At 35.0% G+C, this 21,118-nt stretch overlaps 1 protein-coding gene across 1 annotated transcript in view; it reads left to right on the top strand.

Annotated features, from left to right (window-relative positions):
• Positions 1-19,868, top strand: part of LOC149777578 (transmembrane protein 47-like) — a 36,637-nt gene extending 16,769 nt beyond the window's left edge. Inside the window, exons 3-4 of the mRNA XM_089942197.1 lie at positions 6,953-7,105; positions 11,426-19,868. Coding sequence (XP_089798323.1) covers positions 6,953-7,105; positions 11,426-11,625 — 353 coding nt within the window. The 3' untranslated portion in view covers positions 11,626-19,868. The remainder of the gene's footprint in view (positions 1-6,952; positions 7,106-11,425) is intronic.
• The last annotated feature ends 1,250 nt before the right edge of the window (positions 19,869-21,118 follow it).

Below are 21,118 nucleotides of genomic sequence, written 5' to 3'. Positions count from 1 at the left end.
TATTATGGTCTAGTGTTGATTTCTTCAGCTTAGGCTTTACAGTTGCAGTTTTGAAAAATGATGGGAATTCCCCAGATGAGAGAAAGGTATTAATAACATCAGTTAGTGAAGGCAATACTGGATCTAAGAACTCAAGCAGCAGTGATGTTGGAATTGGATCAAGTTCACATGAATTTGCTGCACTCTCATCATGATTGTACATACTAAATCCATAGAGGCAGGTTCAAATGCTGCTAATGGTTGCTGCTGAAATTCTGTATCCCAACTGTATGGTGACGACAAGTCAGTTGAAATTGTGTTGTCAAGCTTGTCTCTAATGGTTTGTACTTTGTCACAGAAGAAATTTGTAAACAGGTCTGGAAGGTCGACTAGAGAGAAGGTAGTTGGAAGTGATGTACATTTGTTCTTTGACTTTAGCTTGTTAGTAATCTCGAAGAGCTCTTTGCAGCTGGAACTTTAGTGCTGTAGTGGGCTGATTTTGCTGCATGGACTATGTTTGTGACGTTCTTCTTAGCAGCTTCATAGATTTGCTTATGAATAGTGATTCTGGTGGAAAGCCTCTCAGCTTTACGGCGGTCTCTTCTAGCAGTGTGAAGCTGGTCCCTAACACTGCTATACCATGGAGAACACTTTTGAATTGATACTCTGCACTTGGTGGCTCGGGCATGTTTGTTGAGCAATGAATGCATGCAGTTATCGATTTGTTCTGCTGTAGGAGATAGGCAAGTTGTTAGGCTTGCTTGGATGTCATGCATTAGTTTGGTTCTATTTATCATATAGTGGTTTCTCTTAGTAGCAGATAAAGGTGGAGGGTTAGGGACAGATATGTCAAGATGGCATATAATGCAGAGGTGATATGATGCAAGTTTGTGGGATACCAGGGAGGAACGTAGAATATTATCATCAGGTCTATGAAGAATCCAGTCTAAAATGTGACCATGTTTATGGCTGAGTTGGTTAACTGACTGTTTGAGGTTGAAAACATTAATGGAATCTTGGAGTTTTGATGTGTTTGGGTTTCGGGGACAGTCAAAGTGAAAGTTGAAATTTCCAAGAATAATCAGGTTGCCACCTATGGAATTTCCATACTCAAGGAGATTCAGAAACTGTTCCAAAAAGAGAGATTCAGTCAGCTTTTTTTTTCTACTAGGAGGAGGGTGGTATAGGCAGAAAATATAGACTGACCTTTGTTCCAGTATAAGTGTGGGTTGGACTAGTCAAACGATGCGTGGTAGAAATTGAAAGTTGTGGTGTGGTTAAGACTTTTGATCATGGAGTTCTTTGTGATGACAGCAATTCCACCTCCATGAGAGTGGTGGGGGAATGACTTGATGGAGTAACCATTGGGTGTTAGATCCGCACACTTGGGCTCATCGCCTGATGTTTTTAGCTATGTTTCTGTCAGGAAAATGACGTCGATATTCTGATTGTTGATAAAATTAACTATTTCCGTGCGCTTTTCCAGTGGTCCTCCTGATTGGGCATTGAAAAATGCAATACGCAGAGGTATTTCTTGGATAGTTGACACAAAGGTTGGCGATTTAATAAGGATTTGAATTAGGTTATCTAAATTAAGTTGAATTTTATATATACAGTTATGTGTATTTAATTTAATTGTAAGTTTTAAAATTTTTTCATTTCATGATATTGTAATGTGACATTGTTTGCTGGACTTGACCTTGTCCAGCATTTAGTTCATTTCTGCTTGACCTGATAAAAATAGCTTCATTATACTCAGTGTGTATGAGCTTATTAACCAAATTATTATTGAGGTAAACAAGAAGTGGTAAATATGTTGATCAGGGTCAGGGTTTTTGGATATCCCCATGTGAATTTAATAGGTTATTGTGTTGTAAATAAACGAGGCTCATTAAGATCATTCTAGAAGGTTATTTACCATTAGGTAATGGTTGTTTTTAGAAAATGCTTATTGTGACCTGAGGTCAAGCAGAGAACTATATTATCTTGGGACTGTAAGGAATTTACCAGTCATGCTTTAACATCAAGCACTTTAAGCTGTATAATGTTGTGACCAGTTTGGGCTGAATTTTATTTTCTTCAAATTATTGAATTCAAGTGATCATTTTCTCTGGAAATACATTAGTGCTCTGACAAAATTCTTGGATAAGGACATTCATTGGAATTTATACTTAATTAAAACCTCAAATATTATTCCTGTGATTCAACATGAGTCTGTTGACACATCAGCACTTTGCTGACCATAACAAACACACCATTGCCTTCAATTTTGGATCTCATTGGGACTTGAACTCAGTTTCATTCAGGACTTTTTATTACTAGGACTTGTGTTTTTAATTCTTGGATTACAATTTGGATTTAATTCACAATACCCCAAGTTCTTTTTTTCTCATTTTTCACTTTGTACTCTAGGATAATAAATTATTTGTTAAATTTGACAAAGCTTGTTGTCTTCACTCTTTTCTGTTATTTATTTTAAGAGCATAGACTCATACCAATATATATATATATATATATATATATATATATATATATATATATATATATATATATAATGTTAAACTGTTATAACACAATTTGTTATAACAATTCTGCTTATAACGTGATGGCAGTATGGCTCCCATATTTTAAAATTTAAGGTGACCTCTCTTTTTAACACCCTAAATACCTCTGTCTGGGTGGGTTCAAGTCTCGGATTCAGCCAGTGTGGGTATGTGAGAAAGCATGCCAGTAGCTTCTCGTGGGTTGGTGGTTCTTTCCGGGCTTTTCCTGGGTTCTTCCTCCACCATTAATACTGGCCGCCATGTATAGCCTAATATGTGCTGAAAAATGGCATTAAACCCTACTACAACAACAACAACAACAACAACACCCTAAATACATGCTCTCGGAAAAGCCCTTTATTTGTATCCCTAGCAGAAGAATCCCAGCACTGCATTTAATGTTGCCTTTACTTCCGAATTTTTCTAAATCATATTGCAGTATTATATTTGTTAATGAAAGTAAATTTAGCTATCAAATTCAGACAAGTTAAAAAGTTTTTTGAATACAGTCAGTACTGTTTAATGTTTGGAAGAAGCAACATGTTGCTAGTTTGACATTCTCCAAGAATTATAAAACCGTTCAAATGTGTGAGTTTGATCTCGTTGTCAGTTGACTGAAAAGCTCTTCAAATCCAATAATGAGCCGAATTTTGTTTGATGTGCTGCTTGCAACAAATTAATGTCATTGATACCAATGATTTCAAACTCCATCGTAACATCAAACAAACTTATTGGAGACAAGCAACTGTTTCTGGTCTATCACAAATTATATTTGTCAACTGATAATATAACATGTTTATTGTCTTTGACTGACACCTGGCATACGAATGTTACATTTGGAGAATTTACATTCTGCTACATGTGCTACACCAATCATTGACTTGTCAGACCGCCAGTTTCTCTTGTTCTTTTTCAAATTTTAAATTGTTAACTTGAATTGTCAATAGGTATATTTACGTCATCACCGTGCACCATTTCAACCATATTGGCATGTGTACAATTCAGAACTGAAGTCTGTTTGATGTCTGATGAAACCTGATGAACAAAACAAGCAATATATGATCAGGAGGTTAGTTAAAACTAATGACATTGAAATTTCAATGCACATTTTCTATGGGGAAGTTTTTAGAATTTTTTTTAAACATGATCTGGCTTACATCACGATGTTATTCTTTGGGCATCACATTATTATGGGTTTTACAGATATATATATATATATATATATATATATATATATATATATATATATATATATATATATATATATATATATATATATATAAGATGTCCCAGATCAAGGGATCTCTGGCTGTGTTGCTTAGTTCATTAGGTGAACAGGTTATTTTTCAAATGGGGAATCCAGCAACTCATCTCCAGAAGGATACCCGAGGTAGAGGCTGTATGCTCAGCATCCCCCCTCCTATTTTCTCCTAATGTAATGTGATTGGGTAATGTACGGTATTCGAAGGAGACAGAACATTTTAAAAGTAAATTGTTTCTTTGAAAATACTTACCCAATCACATTACTTAAAAACTCTTCCAACCACCCCGCAATGTGAGCATCCACATTAATGTCTCACTCAGCTAAAAACTGGCGACACCTGGTGGTTTCAAGGGGAGGTAATTGGCAAGAGTTACTGCCTTTTGTTTATCTAAAAATTTCAACAGCGATTTTTGCTTTTAGTAGGGCTCAATTCACGAGGTAGCAGGCCAATATTCCTAATGTAATGTGATTGGGTAAGTATTCTCTGAGAAACATAATTTTCTTTAAAATTTGCTTTCTCATTCCATTTTGATCCATCTTGAAATATACTTGAATTATGCTTGTGTCATTAAGATCTCAGATGAGTTCAATAATGAACAAGATATACACATAATAATGAGGTGTTATGGCATCTGATTGGCTGAGTTTGATTACCCATCTGAAAGATGATATTGCAGCTGATTAGCTGGGTTTGGTTACCCCTCTGAAAGGTGATATTGCATCTGATTGGCTGAGTTTGGTTACCCCTATGAAAGGTGATATTAGATCAAGTGGTGTAAAGTGCTCTCCATTGCCATCTCACCTCTGTCTGCGTGGGTTAGAATATCAGGCTCAACAAACGTGGGTACATGAGTAAGCTTGCCAGTAGCTTCTCGTGGGTCTGTGGTTCTTCTCAGGGTTTTCCAGGGTTCTTCCTCCACCATTTATACTGGCTGCCATGTATAGTCTATCTTTGCTGAAAAATGGCATTAAACCCTACAACAACCACACACATACACACATAATAATTATGTAGTCTTGAATCTTATTGATTGAACTTATTTTCATTTGAGAAGCCATATGTGTGATCAAACTGGGAAGATATGCATCTGTCATGAATATCTTGGACAGTTCAGTAACAAGTGAGATCCATGGGATGATTTTGCATGTGACTTGATGAGTTTTTTACAACTCTGCAAGCTGATTTTGATTGAAGTGGAATATACCTTATGTCATCAAGATCTTGGGCAGTTTTGAAAGTAAGCAGGACCATTGCATATAATTGACGTCATCTTGCATCTGATTGGCTGAGCTTGATACCACTCTTGAAGCTATTGGTTTGATTTGTTTGGTTTATTATGATTCATCAGAATATTGTAAAATAGGTCAAATTAACATAGCATTATGTCTGGGAGATGTAAAATAGGTCAAATTAACATATCATTATGTCTGGGAGATGTAAAATAGGTCAAATTAACATAACATTATTTCTGGGAGATGTAAAATAGATCAAATCAATATAAAAGAAAGTTGAGACTGGTTTACTTATGATTTGTTCTTAGAAAACTATACATCTGCTCATGTTGACTATTACGTATGACAGGTGAGTGATATAAGGCTCACTTGGGCCTCCTCTTGTGACTGATAATCAATGTTAAATGCATTATCTTTGTTAGTAGTCTCTGCTTTAGAAATTATGATGCTTAAAAAGTTAGTTACCTTTTTAAATGAATGAAGTTCATGGGCCACTTGTTACTTACAGTATATATTGTGTATGTAATATAATTCCTTGAATCAAGTTTACACTGTCCAATATACAATTTGTAATGCATTAAGTTTACACTGTCCAATATAAAAATTTGTAATGCAGTAACATTTTACTGTCCAGTATACAATTTGTAATGCATTAAAAGTTTATACTGTCCAATATACAATTTGCAATGGTTTAAAATTTTACAGTGTCCAGTATACAATTTGTAATGCATTAAATTAATGCATTAAAGTATTATCATATCCAATATACAATTTGTAATGCATTAAAATTATACAGTCCAATATACAATTTGTAATGCATTAAAATTGTACTGTCCAATATACAGTTTGAAATGCATTAAAATTTTACACTGTCCAATATACAGTTCGTAATGCATTAAAATATCTGCAAATTTAGATAGGACATACTGTTTGCAAAAATACTTTTTACTGCAAACACTATTTTGCAATAAAGAAAAAGCATTTATTCCAGGATATGTATACAAATTTTGTGCATTAAAAATACAGTAAATTTGTGAAAATGTGGTTCAGATATTATGATTTACTGTATATACATGTATAACAGACCCAGTACCAATGGTTTCGATTTGTGTTTTATAATCCATGTTGTTGGGAAAATCGATGGTGAAAAAAAGCAATAACATCATTTTATTAAAAATGTTGTCATTTTTAAATTATTTTATTTTCAATTAATCCTTTGCATTTGGAAATTTGAACTTTTTTTTTACAATAAAAGTCTGATGATCAGATCTTGTTGGACCAAACAATTTGCTACTTGCTAGAGGTTGCCAGGTTAAAGAAGTATGGGAGTAATGGATTGGCCCTTTTGGGTTCAAACAATGTGTCATGTCTGCAGAAAATCTGGGTCACAAAAGGGACAGTTTAGGGAAATTTCAGACGTCAGTATGGTGTACAAAAACCCCAAGCCAGACAATGAAAAATTGCACTTGAGGCATTCTGTACCAATTCATGCTTAATATCCAGACTGGTTAACAGATCCATTTTTCTTATATTTTTCAGAGCAAGTCTGACCTAACATGGGGGGCCCCGAGTGGCTGAGTGGTCTAAAGCGCTCACTGGTATGGATCACTGCCATCTCACCTCTGTCTGCGTGAGTTCGAGTCTCAGGTTCGGCTAGCATGGGTACGTGAGAAAGCCTGCCAGTAGCTTCTCATGGGTATGTGGTTCTTCCCGGGGTTTTCCAGAGTTCTTCCTCCACCAATTATACTGGCTGCCATGTATAGCCTATCTTGTGCTGAAAAATGGCATTAAACCTTACAACAACAACAACTGACCTAACATGAAGTATGAAATGCTTATAGTTTCATTATCGCTATAGGGAAATCTATGATTTGCCAATAGAAAAACTATTGCAGTTTCCAAAATCTGTACTCCTGGTTTTGTTTATTTCCAGACTGGGTTACAGTTTGCCTGGTTTTCAGCATCATCAGCTTCATATTGACCATGATTGCTTCCATATGTGGAATCCTGGGATTGTTTGTAGCAGCTACATTTCACACTAAGAGGATGTTTTACCTCCTTGCAGGAATTGTTATGTTTACAATGGGTGAGTTTCAAGACTGATGTAAAATTTTACTTGCAAATTGATGATTTATAAATTGTTCTTTTAAGCTGTAATAATCACACTTGGTTCAAAATATAATTTAAATAATTTCATTCTCAGTTAAAAATGTAATGGGGTTGTGGCAAATATTACTTTATAATCTTAATTGAGGTCATGGGTTAACTGAAAGTTATACATAAAAATTGGATGAAATACAGGTTTTCTTTTGTTAACTTGTTTGTGTTCTGCAGTAAATACTGCTGAGTTGTTTTACACATGTACTGATATACCGGTAGTGACAATTCTACATGCTCTTCAATCATTATGAAATTTCTTACGACAGAAGTTGAATAATGTTATAGTCTTTGAACAGATTGCAGTTAATGACACTTGTATTCTTATAAATTGCATGTGAAAGGAAGACGAAGTTGAGATTCTGTTTACTGAAATACAATATGACATTACTTTTATTTTGTGGGATACTAAATTCTAACAATTTTTTGGTTGCTTTAAGTGATGAATTTAAACACCCAGCATAAATTAGGTTTTCATTTCCATTAGAGGCATAATGATAGATTCAAGGATAAATTGATGCCCTGGGTAATTGATATGTTAAATAATAATAATAATAATAATAATAATGACCTTATTTAAAGTCAGCACTATAAACTGCCACACTGTGGACATTGTAGCAATATGACTGAAAAATTGTTAAAGCTTTGTTAAAAACACGCACATTGTACACATAAATTTATACCATATGACTGGCCATTATAATTACACATTGTACACTTTATGTATCTAACTTGGATGCACTGGACAGCAAAAGCAATAGTGGATGGTGTAAACCCCACCACATTATGCAAGGGGAGGTAAATGTCACTTGATTCCTTTAGTTATTTCCTATGTTAAAAGTTGGCTATTCTCACATTCATGCGCTTAGCTCTATTGGTCACAGACTAGAAGAGCTTATGGGATGGCCTGTTGCCTGATATCTGTCACCCCTCTCTTAGTACAAGTTTTGTTATCAATACATCTCCTAAACTACTTATAGGATTGCCTTGAAACTTAACACATAAATTAATCCCAAAGTCTGGTTGATCCTTAAATGAAAATGGTGTGGTCAGACATTCAGTAAAACCACTACAGCAGTCAGCTTGAAAATCTTTATGTTGCTTCTTATGATACATAAAGACCTTAACTAAAAGGCTTCTAGAGGTCTAGATGGTACGGATGTCCAATATGGCCATGATGGCAGTCATATTGAAAGTTTTTTTTCTCACTGTTCCTTTTGAACAGAAAAGCACATTGATATTGGGTTTCCACCAGAAAACGTCTAATGAAGTCTAGCTGGTCCTAGATAAAATAGACTTCACTTGGAAGTTGAAATGGCCACCACAGTGGCCATCTTGAAAATCTTGTTATTGTAACTTCTAAATTGATAGTCATATGAACATTTTGATTTCACTGACATCTCCTTGGTCATAACCTACTGGCAAGCTTTCTCATTGGCTGACTGTGCACATGTTAATCCCACGGTCTAATTTAGGTGTTTGATGTCCAGTCCTTTCACTTTACGGCCTGCAGCCTTCTGAAAATGTGCATTTTAACATGCATAATTATTGATAAGGAACTGTTCTTGCTCATGTGACCAGTGACCTTCAGCAAATAGCCACACAAATTTGGACTCACCTGTTCTAGTTGGTCATAAATTAAAATGGTGTTACTCAGGTATTCATTATGACCATCACAGTTGCCATGTTGTAAATCGTGTCACTACTTTTTCTGCATGAATGGTCATATCAGCATGGAGTTCCCACAAAAAGACTTCTTAAATGTTGGTCATAAATTAAAATGGTACTTATATTATATTCATTATGGCCACCAAAGCAGCTATTGTGATTTTTTTATTTATTGCTACTAGTCCTGAATGGAAAGTCATATTGATATGGAGTTTTCACCAAAGACTTAATATGATGCCTTGTTGGTCTTAAATTAAGATCTTGGAGATCTGATGGCTAATATGGCTGCCACAACATGTGTATATGGCTGCAACTGCAGCATATTCTAATTCTTGTTATCACTACTTGTGCTGAATAAATGGTCATATCAGTAAGAGTTGTACTTCTTACCACAGCAGCCATTTTGAAAATTAATATTACTCCTTCTCCTTGATGGTTATCAACATTGTACTTTCACCAAAATACTATTTATTATATCTGGTTAGTTCTCAATGGAAATGGTGCAGATCTGCTATCGGCTATGGCAGCCATCTTGAAAATCTTGCTTCTTTTTTACTCCTCCAAAACAGAAGGTGTTATCAACATGGGGTTTTACCAGAAGTCCTTTATAAGGTCTTGTTTGTCCAAAATTAAAATGATGTCCAGTATAGTAACAATGGTGATCATCTTGAAAATCTTGTTATAACTACTCTTAAATGGGACATGGGGTTTTCGATCAGAAGACTTCTTATGGTGTCTGTTTGGTCCTAAATGACATGGTGGGCATCTTAAAAAATATTATCTGTACTCCTCCCCCAAATGGATGACTTTAACAACATGGTATTTGCACTAACATACTTCTTATGATACCTAGCTGGTTATAAATTAAATTGGTATCAATCGTAGATCCAATATGGTCATCATTGTAGCTGTCTTTAGAAACTCCTGCTGCTGTTTCTGTTTCCACTGAATGGATGGTTATATTGACATTGGGCTTTAACCAAAAGACATCTGATGAGCGGTCCCGAGTGGCCGAGTGGTCTAAAGTTCTCTCCATTACGGATCACTGCCATCTCACCTCTGTCTGCTTGGGTTCGAGTCACGGATTTGGCCAATGTGGGTATGTGAGAAAGCTTGCCAGTAGCTTCTCAAGGTTCGGTGGTTATTTCCGGGGATTTCCTAGGTTCTTCCTCCACCATTAATACTGGCCGCCATGTATGGCCTATCATGTGCTGAAAAATGGCGTTAAACCCTACAACAACAACCACCTCTGATGGTGTCTACTTGGTCCTAAATGAAAATTGTATAAATTTGACTTACACTATGTCCACCACAGTAGCTAATTTATTGCTGAAGAATATCAGAGATGGTTTCAGTATTCAGAAGTTAATAAGAAGAAATTGTCTTGTTTTGAATTCCTGGAAATTCTTTTAGGACAGTAGAGCAACAGTCTCTTCAAGGGACTCCTGTTCAAAACAATGTAGATTTATGCAATAAAAATCCATAATGTATCAGTGATTTAGATTTATGCAATAAAAATCCATAATGTGTCAGTGATTTAGATTTATGCAATAAAAATCCATAATGTGTCAGTGATTTAGATTTATGCAATAAAAATCCATAATGTGTCAGTGATTTAGATTTATGCAATAAAAATCCATAATGTATCAGTGATTTAGATTTATGCAATAAAAATCCATAATTTGTCAGTGAAAAATACAATTTTATTTATTGATGTTTTTTTTGGTAATGTATAGCCTATTATGTGCTGAAAAAATGTTAAACACCACAAAACCAAACCATTTCAGTGTGATGTTACTGTACAAAACCAAACCATTTCAGTGTGATGTTACTGTACAAAACCAAACCATTTCAGTGTGATGTTACTGTACAAAACCAAACCATTTCAGTGTGATGTTACTGTACAAAACCAAACCATTTCAGTGTGATGTTACTGTACAAAACCAAACCATTTCAGTGTGATGTTACTGTACAAAACCAAACCAATTCAGTGTGATGTTGCTGTACAAAACCAAACCATTTCAGTGTGATGTTACTGTACAAAACCAAACCAATTCAGTGTGATGTTGCTGTACAAAACCAAACCATTTCAGTGTGATGTTACTGTACAAAACCAAACCATTTCAGTGTGATGTTACTGTATTTGATCTTTATGATCTGTGTTATGTCAGTCAGTCTGACAGCATTATTATGACAGGACTTTATTATCAGTATTATATCACAGTCAGTCTGATACAATTATTATAACATAATTTTGTCATTTTTGTTGTCACTTTCAGTCTATTATTATGACATGGACTTTATCATCATTATTATATCACAGTCAGTCTGATACAATTATTATAACATAATTTTATCATTTGTTATGTCACTGTCAGTCTATTATTATGACATGGACTTTATCATCATTATTATGAAAGTCAGTTTGATATGATTATTAGAATAGAATTTTTACATGTGTTATGTCACTGTCAGGCTAACCTGATTGTTATAACCTAATTTTATCATGTGTTATGTCACTGTCAGATAGTTATAACATGACATTATGATGGAACATGCAAAAAATTGCTTTTTTTTCAAGCTCTGCTAGAATTAATGGTGGCCATCATATTTCCAATCAAGTTTGGTGAAGATATTTTGAGTGCTTCCAATGTCAAACGCTGGGATTTTGACTGGACGTATGCCTTTGCCTGGGGTGGTTTTATTTTTGGAGTTGGAAGTGCTGGCTTCTTCCTCTTACCATCAGAAAGACGAGAAAATCCCACGACGACATACATGTGATGTTCATGTTTAGTAGGATGAGTCTGTAGGTGTTGAATCTCAACCGTTTTGGATTGCGTTATACTATACTGACTGAAGATTTTACAGTACTCTTAGGTATACCTGATTTTTAAATTTTTTATCTTGTACTGTACTTATCCAGAGAATGATAGTCATGTAAGTATATCTTGTGCTTCACTTTCTGTCTCACCAGTAATGTGGTACCAAACAGTCATGAAGTCCATCCAGCATCTTTTCGTCTGGTGTAAGCTTTAGAATGAACATTTGTTTCTAAGGACAGTATCTCCTGTTTGTGCATGCATATTATCATTACACTTGATCCACATCTGCATGAGCTAGTCAACAAAAATCAGAGGTTATGGATGATCATCAAACTCTGCATACAACTTCATGGAACAGAAGGAAGGAACATCCTGAAGGATTGAAAGCAAGACAGTTCAAAGGTCAGGGTCGCTGAGTTATTTGATTCCATTGTCTGTACATCATTCTTTGAAGGTCATCAGTAGGAAGAAGGTCACAAGATTTGTTGTTTAATGTGCCATTTGTGGTGCACTTGTGTTTTTTTTTTTTTCTGGCTGTGTCTTCAGCTGTTGCTATGGATGAATAGTTCTCAAACATTCAAACAAAGTTTATCATATTTAGATTTGTTAATGGGAGGTATTATTTCACATGTCCATGGAATACATATCAGTTTGAATCTCTGTGTTTTACCAGTATACACAAAGTGTCTTTGGGGATGTCAGGTTCAGGGTCAAGGTCATGGTATAAATTGTTATCACAGGGGAAAGATTGTTGAAATTTTCATGAAGTGGTAAATTATTTTCTGTTTCTGTATATTGTCAAGTTTTTGTACTTGAATTTCATGGACAAAAGAAAATATCCATAATAATGGGATGGTTACAAGTTTAAAAGTCATAGAGCCTGGTAATGAGTTACTGTGGCCACAGCAACATTCCTCACACACAAAGCAAGACATTTATGATTTTTTTCTCCATACAAAGAACAATGCATGAAAGAATTTGAATGCTGTGATATAAATTATACACATGTTATAGTGCAAGTTTATTTGTCTGGTACAGGAAGAGGAGTTTTTTTTCTTGGATTAACCATACAGTATTTTATATATTATTATATAAAACCTACATTTTTTTCAAGGGTTATCTAATAAATTTTCCTGTTATTTTATCCAAATTTTTCCATATTTTCTCATTACTTGATGAGGTTTTATATGAATGAGAAAGATATTTGTATGTATTGTATGGATCATTTTCAAATAGGAACAGTATTGTCTGTGTAAATATTTTTTGGTTTTTCTTAAAATCAGGCTTACTTTTATTGATAACAATTCCAAACTTGCCTCCCTCGTTTCCCTAATTGTGAAAATTTTTCAATAGTGCCAATGAAATATAAATCAGAATACTTTGTGTATGAATGGAACACAAAGAAAAAGTTCCTTGAAACATTACCCTTTTACAGACGAAGATTTAGTGTTCTTCATTTAGGTGGCGCTCTACAGTTTCATATTTTGCATAGGGTTAGAATTTTAAAGAAAAAGAATTTCCCTGGCTTTCCTCACTGGTTATTTAAAAAAAAACTTGTATATCTTAGGTATAATTCAAAGAACCTTTAATTCCCTTTATTCTGGTATATGATTGATGGGTGTAATATGGGTTATAGAGTATACAGCTTGGCCTTACTCCAGATGTGCACCTTTCAAAAAAGTGCTAGCTTCACTTGGTCATTTTCACTTCCTGAACTTCAGAGGCAAATTGTATAAAAAAAGAGCTGATAACTTTTTTTTACATTTTATGTATTTGGTAATTCATTAATTGCACTTCCAGAAGCTGGTATCGTCTAGTCTGGCAAAATTAATTTTCCCTATTTTAATAGCTGCTATGGATAGTGTACTTTAGACTAATTTAGGCTGATTTTTTAGGACAAGGGAGCAGTCATTTTAGTTAGCAGTGTGCTTAAATCATGTACAATTTCCAAAAGTACAATTTCCAAAGAAATATCATCCACATTACATTAATGTAGCATAGAGGTATGCCACTATTCTCTTCATTGTGCATGTTTTAAATGCAAACAACTTCACCTTACATACATCACTCTCTCAAAAGTACATAATAACTGGTGAGCGCCCCCTTATATACTGTCAAGAATTGTATATCCATCTGGCTGAATTGTTGCTTCTTCCTTCATCAATTATCACCTGGTTAGTTGCCAATTTACAAGGGTGTATAATCAAAACAAAGGGTACCTGCATTACATATTTACAGTTTCTTTGGTTATAGTTTTTGCAAAACCTTATGAAAAATTAATACACAGAGATGAGGATGGAACAGAAATGACTTCTTCCTCTTTATGATTTTAAAAAGATAGTCACTGAGGTTGATTTTGGATCATTATATTGCCACTGGCTGTTCATAATGAATTTAGACTAATTACAATAGAGCATCTGTTGTTAGAAACACCTGGCTTTGGATATTAATAGCCACCAGTCTATTACTTGCTGTGCTAATCAGTGAGTACATATATGTTGGATGTTAGTTCTTAAGATTTACTGTAACTGATATCTTGACTATTGTTTTATATAGTTCATGTTTAAACAGTTCATGTTATCGCTAACTTGACAATTTCCTGTAATGGAATAAAGCAATCATTCTTTATTTGTTTCTAATGTGTAGTATGCAAGTGCACATCACTTTTGTCAAAAAAGTATTATCACAAAAAATATATATTTTTGCACAAGGGCAATTCACAGAAATTTTCATTTTCTAATATGCTTAAGTCAGATTCACCAAAATGTAACCCTTCCCTCATAGCACCTGTCACTGAAGTACAGACCAGTATACAAGTTCTTGGTTGCTACATTGTACAATATTGTTTGTTGCTACATTGTACAGTATATGCAAGTTCTCTATGTTATACAATGTCCTGTGAAAGGCATGCCACCAGGTGATAGTATCTGTAGCTATATATACATTGACATTATACTTGCTTTTACATCAAGTGGTGAATAGCAGGTTAATGTGTTATACCATCAACAATCACTTACAAGTCAAGTCAAACAACAAAGTTCCTAATCAGCTGTATCATAATGTGCCTGCAGATCAGGGTCTATGTTGTTTGTTCTCCTGATTACTCCTAACAAAATACACAGACCCTGATCTGCTGTGCATTATGCAGTGCAGATCTGGGTCTGTGCAGTTTACAGATGGACTCGTCTTATATGTTGGTTTTAATAATTGGTAATTTTTTGGTGTCCTCATATATCTGATTGGCTATTTATAATTCATCTAATACACTGGCGCATGCGGTAATGTCATAGAAACTTGAAGCAAGCTCGTTTTACTTCAGGGGTTATTCTCATCCGGTGTTGCAGTGAACTGACCATGCAAATAAGGGTTATTTACTAGGGATGTCTGGAATTGCTTATGTGGAGTTATGGCATTGGTCATCTCAATTGATTTGCTGTAGAGGCATTGAAACACACATGCATTAAAATCAGGTGAGGGTATCCAAATGCACTTGAATACAGGAAAGCATTAAGGATCCTGTGCCTCTGATTTCAAGCATAGAGCTTGATCTGTTAGCAGTTCTGAGTTTTTGCTGTTTCCAGATGGCTGCTGGTTACATAAAGGGTAATGCCTTATTCATTTTCTTATTGTTAACTTTTGCTAGCATTTTACCTTTTGTAAATTAAATTATTGTTATTGTTGGTTTAATGCCATTTTTCAGCACGTGACAGGCTTTACATGGCAGCCAGTATATCTAGTGGAGAAAGAACCCAGGAAAACCCCCTGGAAGAACCATGGATCCACTGGAAGCTACTGGAATGCTTTCTCTCATACCCATGTTGGCTGAACCCAAGACTCGAACTCAAGTCTGTAATCCGTAAAGGCCAGAACCTTAGACCACTTAGCCCGTTAAGTTGTTTAGTCCGCTAAATTTTATTTATTATATTGAAATTCTTTCTGGAATTGTTGTCTAACATGTTAAATTTGTGTACAAATTACTGTATATTTTTTGCATGCAGTAAAAGTTGTGAGAATAGATTTATGATCTGATTCACTTTAGTATTTACAAAAACCGTCAGACAATCTTAGTCATGTATAGATGCATCATATTGTATCTTCCTTGTGCTTTGCACCCCCACCCACCACATATTCAAGTTTACATGAGCATAAATATTCCTTCAGTATTGGGGAACTCTGTAATATTTCAGTGTAATAAAACTAAACATATGTCCATTCTGGTATGTATATGTTTGGACATATCATGGATTCCTGGAAATGGAAATGGATTTGGGGATATGGATTCCTGGAAATGGAAATGGATTTGGACCTATCATGGATTCCTGGAAATGGAAATGGATTTGGACCTAATCATGGATTCCTGGAAATGGAAATGGATTTGGACCTAATCATGGATTCCTGGAAATGAAAATGGATTTGGACCTATCATGGATTCCTGGAAATGGAAATGGATTTGGACCTAATCATGGATTCCTGGAAATGGAAATGGATTTGGACCTATCATGGATTCCTGGAAATGGAAATGGATTTGGACCTAATCATGGATTCCAGGAATACTTTTCAGCCAGTAGAGCATCAATCCCTTTGAGAATTACTTTTTTTTAAAAATGTTCATCTCTTTTTAGGCTGGGTGATGGAGATCTCCAAATCCTCCTGATAGGCAAAACTTTTAATATTTAAAACATGTTCCTCAATTACACTTTGCAGCATATGGAAAGGAAATGTTTGTAACATTCATTGATCCTAAATTTGTTAGTATGTTAATAGCTGAATGTTGTTTACAGCTATTTAGCATGATATAATCTTGTACAGTTCATTTTGACCATTGTCATCAGTTTTATATTGCCATTTTTAGCTTCCCTGCCATAAGGTCAAGTGAGCTTTTGGTATGACCTTGTTGTCATTTTAAAACCCACTGGACCAATTTTGACCAAATCTGGCATAGAGCATCCTTTCTTGAAGGGCTTCAGAACTGTAGAAGTGATTCAAATCCATCAAGTATGGCAACCATCACTATAATTAATACACTTTAAATGACTTTTTTTTATATAAAAAACACCCCTTCCCCAAAAAACCCTGCATAACATAATGCAAATGTGACATAAAAGACTCTTTGCACAAATCATGTTAATCTGCCTTCAATTAAAGCCATTGTTACTAAAAACAGAAAAGGCAATATTAATAAAAATATAAAAACAACTTCTCCAAAACTGCATAATAGAATTAAACCAAACTTGACAGAAAGCATCCTGGCATGAAGATCTTTAAATTAAACAAATGATGCCAATTTACCATCAAATGAGACCATTCTGGTAGCCTAAGTGGTTAGAGCATCCACTTCAGATGCAGAGCTCATGGGTTAAAACCCTGAATGAGTCATACCAATGACTTATAACAAATGGTAGGAGCAGCTGCCTCGCTAGGCACTCATCATTAAGAGGTCGGTGTTAGGACTGGTTCCGCCAGGTGTCAGGATAATGTGTCTGGGTGGGACATGATGCTACATATCTGCAGCATGATGCCCCAGTGCTAGACATCACTGCAGACATTGTAGGATAGGGATATGACTGAAATTTTTTTAAAGCTATATTAAAAACCCAACTCACACACACGCACACCACATCAGATGGCCATGGTACTAAAAATAGACAAATCTTTAAACAACTTCTCTAGATATACTCAACTGAACTTGACCAAAATTAGACAGAAAGCATTGTGTTGTCAAGATTTGTTTTATACAAATAGTGTCAATCTGTCTACTGTTTATAAACTTGACCACTTAAGGTTTAAAAAATTGTATACAACTTTATCTTGGAAAACTGCTGAATTGAATTTGACCAACTTTGACACAAAATATTCTGGCATAGGGGATTTCCAGTATTATCTGGCATAGGGGATTTCCAGTATTAGACAAATGATGCTGATGTGCCATCATATATGGATGAAGATAGAAAAACCTTAAAACAGTTGTTTTCACAACATATGCAGTCAACAGCATGGTTGAAATTTCAACAGAAAGCATCCTATGGACCAAGATTTCCTTACCAATTGCTCTTGCATGGGTTATGAGGCTGAGATCATCCGGGTGAGCAATGTTAGACCCACATGGACCTCTTGTTTCAATACCGTCAATATGCTTTTGCAGAAGTAAAGATCACTAAAATTTATTAATTGCAAATGATAAGTATAAGATTACTATTTGGTTGTGAAATGTTTTTTAATAATATATATTTTGTTGAGTAAAGTTGTGCAGGCTTATTGTGATACTGATTCAACCTCCAGATGGCTGCTTCATTGGCTGTCTCGAAAATCTTTATATGACAACATTTCCTAATTTCTTAATGACATGGAGTTTTTGCAAGAACTTGATAGCAGTATGTAGTGAAGGATAATGGTGTTCCAACATTATATGGCATCTTCTATCTAAAGTTGTCTTGTCATCACTAGTCCTCTTTAAAGAATGATGGCATTGACATAGGTTTTTAATTAAATCAGTCCAGAATGTAAATGATACAGATCCAATCACTGACATATTTTGCTGTTTTGAAGGAGTTTGAAAACCAGTCCAAATTATCCTTGAAGTTAAGTCAAAGGTTATTGCTTGAATTTTGATATTAGATTAACTGCTCCGGTGGCCCAATGGTTAGAGCATTTGCCTCGGGTGCATGAGGTCATGGGTTCAAACCCCGGCCAAGGCATACCAAAGACTTATAAAATGGTAATAACAGCTGCCTCGCTAGGCACTCAGCATTAAGAGGTTAGTGTTAGAACTGGTCGGCCTGGTATCAGAATAATGTGACTGGGTGGGACATCATGCTACATGTCTGCAGTATTATGCCTCATTGCTGGACAACACTATAAACTGCCTCACTGCAGACAGTGTAGCAGTATGACTGAAACATTGTTAAAACTATGTTAAAAATCTGAGTCACACAGATTGAGCTTGTGAACAAAGACTAAATTACTTGTACAAAATACATATTGACTGAACTTTTTATTTAGCTGCCTTCCAATAAACAAGGTGATATCCAGCACTGATATGGAATTATTGTGGTTGTTGTTTTTAGCCAAGGTGTGGATATATTTGCAGGATATCTTGAATGATGCAGGTTGAATAATTTGGGATTTTTCAACAATCCAGTTTGGGATTTAACTAAACTCCTCATTTAAATCTTTCATTTAAATATATCTTGACTGTGTGTGACAAGTTTAGTAATCTTCTATCCTTGATAGTAGTTCAAGATCAAAGGTCATAAGAAATAATTTTGTACTGCACTAAGCTATTTTGTTTATTAACGTGTTAGCTCAAACATATAAGAAAATATTTTTTTTTACCAATTATTTTTTGCTGGAGTTCTTAAGAATATGAAATGTTTCAAAAGTTTTCAGCAAAAAAGGATAATAAACTGCTTAGAAGAATTAGAATATTTATGGATTTCTGAAAATTCCATTCTGCCTGTAGACTGTTAGCCCTTTCAAGGGACTTGTTCTTTTAATCATACAATGCAGAACAATTGTCAAACAAATTTTGTTCAAGTTGTGTAAAATAATTATGTCTGAGTTTATGTATTTTGTATATATTTAATTTATTCAAGACTTGAGAACTGCAAAGTGCATAGACACATATCTACATATCTAACATTACATAATGCACCTGCTGTTAGCTTGAAATCGAACCACTGATTGTGGTCTGGCACATTGTGTGACAGTAGATCTGGGTCTGTGCTCTTTGTATTTGCGATACCCACACAGTTCAGCTGATTCTGTGTGTTACTGGGGGAAAAGGCATTTAGTTTCTATTTCCTCTGCATAATATAGTCAGTAATTTGCCATTGTAAACCTACCAGGAACAACTTTGTAAATGGGCACGTGTTATATGCTGGTAATAATGGTGTTGAAAGTAATTTGTAATAATTGTGTTTTTTGAATTGCTTAGTCTCTTACGACTTCATTTTTTTCTGTATATATTTTACCAGAGTCATTTTACTTCACTTTGATAAAATACAAAGTGCCACATTATTGGACTAATTCAAGAATTCAGACAATTGTATAAACCATGAAAGACAGCCATTAAGCATTTTTTTTCTCCACTTTTTTGCTTGTTTTCATTACATTCCTACCCTAACTTGCCAAGGTATTGTTGCCGCATAGTTTACTGAATGTATTTACTGTGACTACCGTTGCAATAAATAGTTTATAGCTAGATGATGTGTCTTTGTATTCATTTACCTGTAAATTATCAGGGTATGTAACGGTTAATGCAATGCTCTGTGGACTGGTGAATTGTTTGAGAGCACAACAACACAAAAAAGGTTACATCGTATCAAGGTGGTGGGAGTAAAGTGTGATGCCAAGAGACACAAAACTGCAGCCAACTTGGCCAGGTCTGTCTGCATTAGACATGGCTATATGACAAACATCTCTATATTTATATTTGCTTACAACACTGGATCCTTGGCTAATAAAGATGGACTGAATTGCAACCTGTACCCTTCTGGTCTCAGGATGGCTAACCATTGAACCAAAGTGTCTCCTTGTTCCTAGTACTTTAATTTCTGCAGTAGAAATTGAGGCTTTATACTCTTAACTGACTCAAGACAGTGTTGTTGAAATAGCAGCTCCAAGATGGTCTTCTTCTTTCAGACTGTACATAGAGATGTATGGCTACAATGGGAGACTGATTTCAGTGAATTTACATTGAAACAGGACTGGATTAGTGAAGGACTTTTTGAATATATTATTTTGGGAGGTATTCATAAGCATATTAGTGATTTGGGAACATGGAATTTTGAAGTATTTCCTCAATTGATTTTTAATGCTGAAAGTGAGGATGAATTCTTCTGCCAGAAGGTGGAATGAAGTTTTTTCTGAACAGATTTGGTATTTGGGCATACAGACAACATCATATGCAGGGTTAGATGGATTAGACAACAATTTAGTAGATACTGAGAAAAAGCGATGGTTTATTTGTCTGAAGGGAAAGTTTTAAATGCAACCAGACAAGAGTCTCAGATATTGTGTATTTGTATGTGTATTTGCAAGTTGATCCAAATACAATCAAGCCATTGTCCCAAAGGTATCTAATATGCGGAAGACAAGTTTATGGTTGAAAACATATCCCCAAAATTTGGTCTCCAAAATGGGAATAAGAGAACCATAAAGATAGAACTTTTAGTCATCATTAATATCATGTAATTGACAGAAGTGCATACAAACAGATTTAGATTACAATAATTCAAATCCAGCCCATCTGTAGCTGACATTTGGTAGTATGCACTCTCATTGATCTATAGCAGACCAAAATGTTGTCAACATATAATGAGAAGTCAGTTCCTGGATTAGGGGTTTTCTTTATGCTGTTAATTATGATGTTGAAAAGGGTAATTGACAATATGTTGCCCTAAGGTAAGTCCATGTCATGTGAATAGCTTACAAAATGGTACTGCATGCCACAA

The sequence above is a fragment of the Sinohyriopsis cumingii genome, chromosome 18, assembly GCF_028554795.1.
Source record: "Sinohyriopsis cumingii isolate HCF-2022 chromosome 18, ASM2855479v2, whole genome shotgun sequence".
NCBI lineage: Eukaryota > Metazoa > Mollusca > Bivalvia > Unionida > Unionidae > Sinohyriopsis > Sinohyriopsis cumingii.
This window is presented reverse-complemented; position numbering and strand designations above follow the sequence as displayed.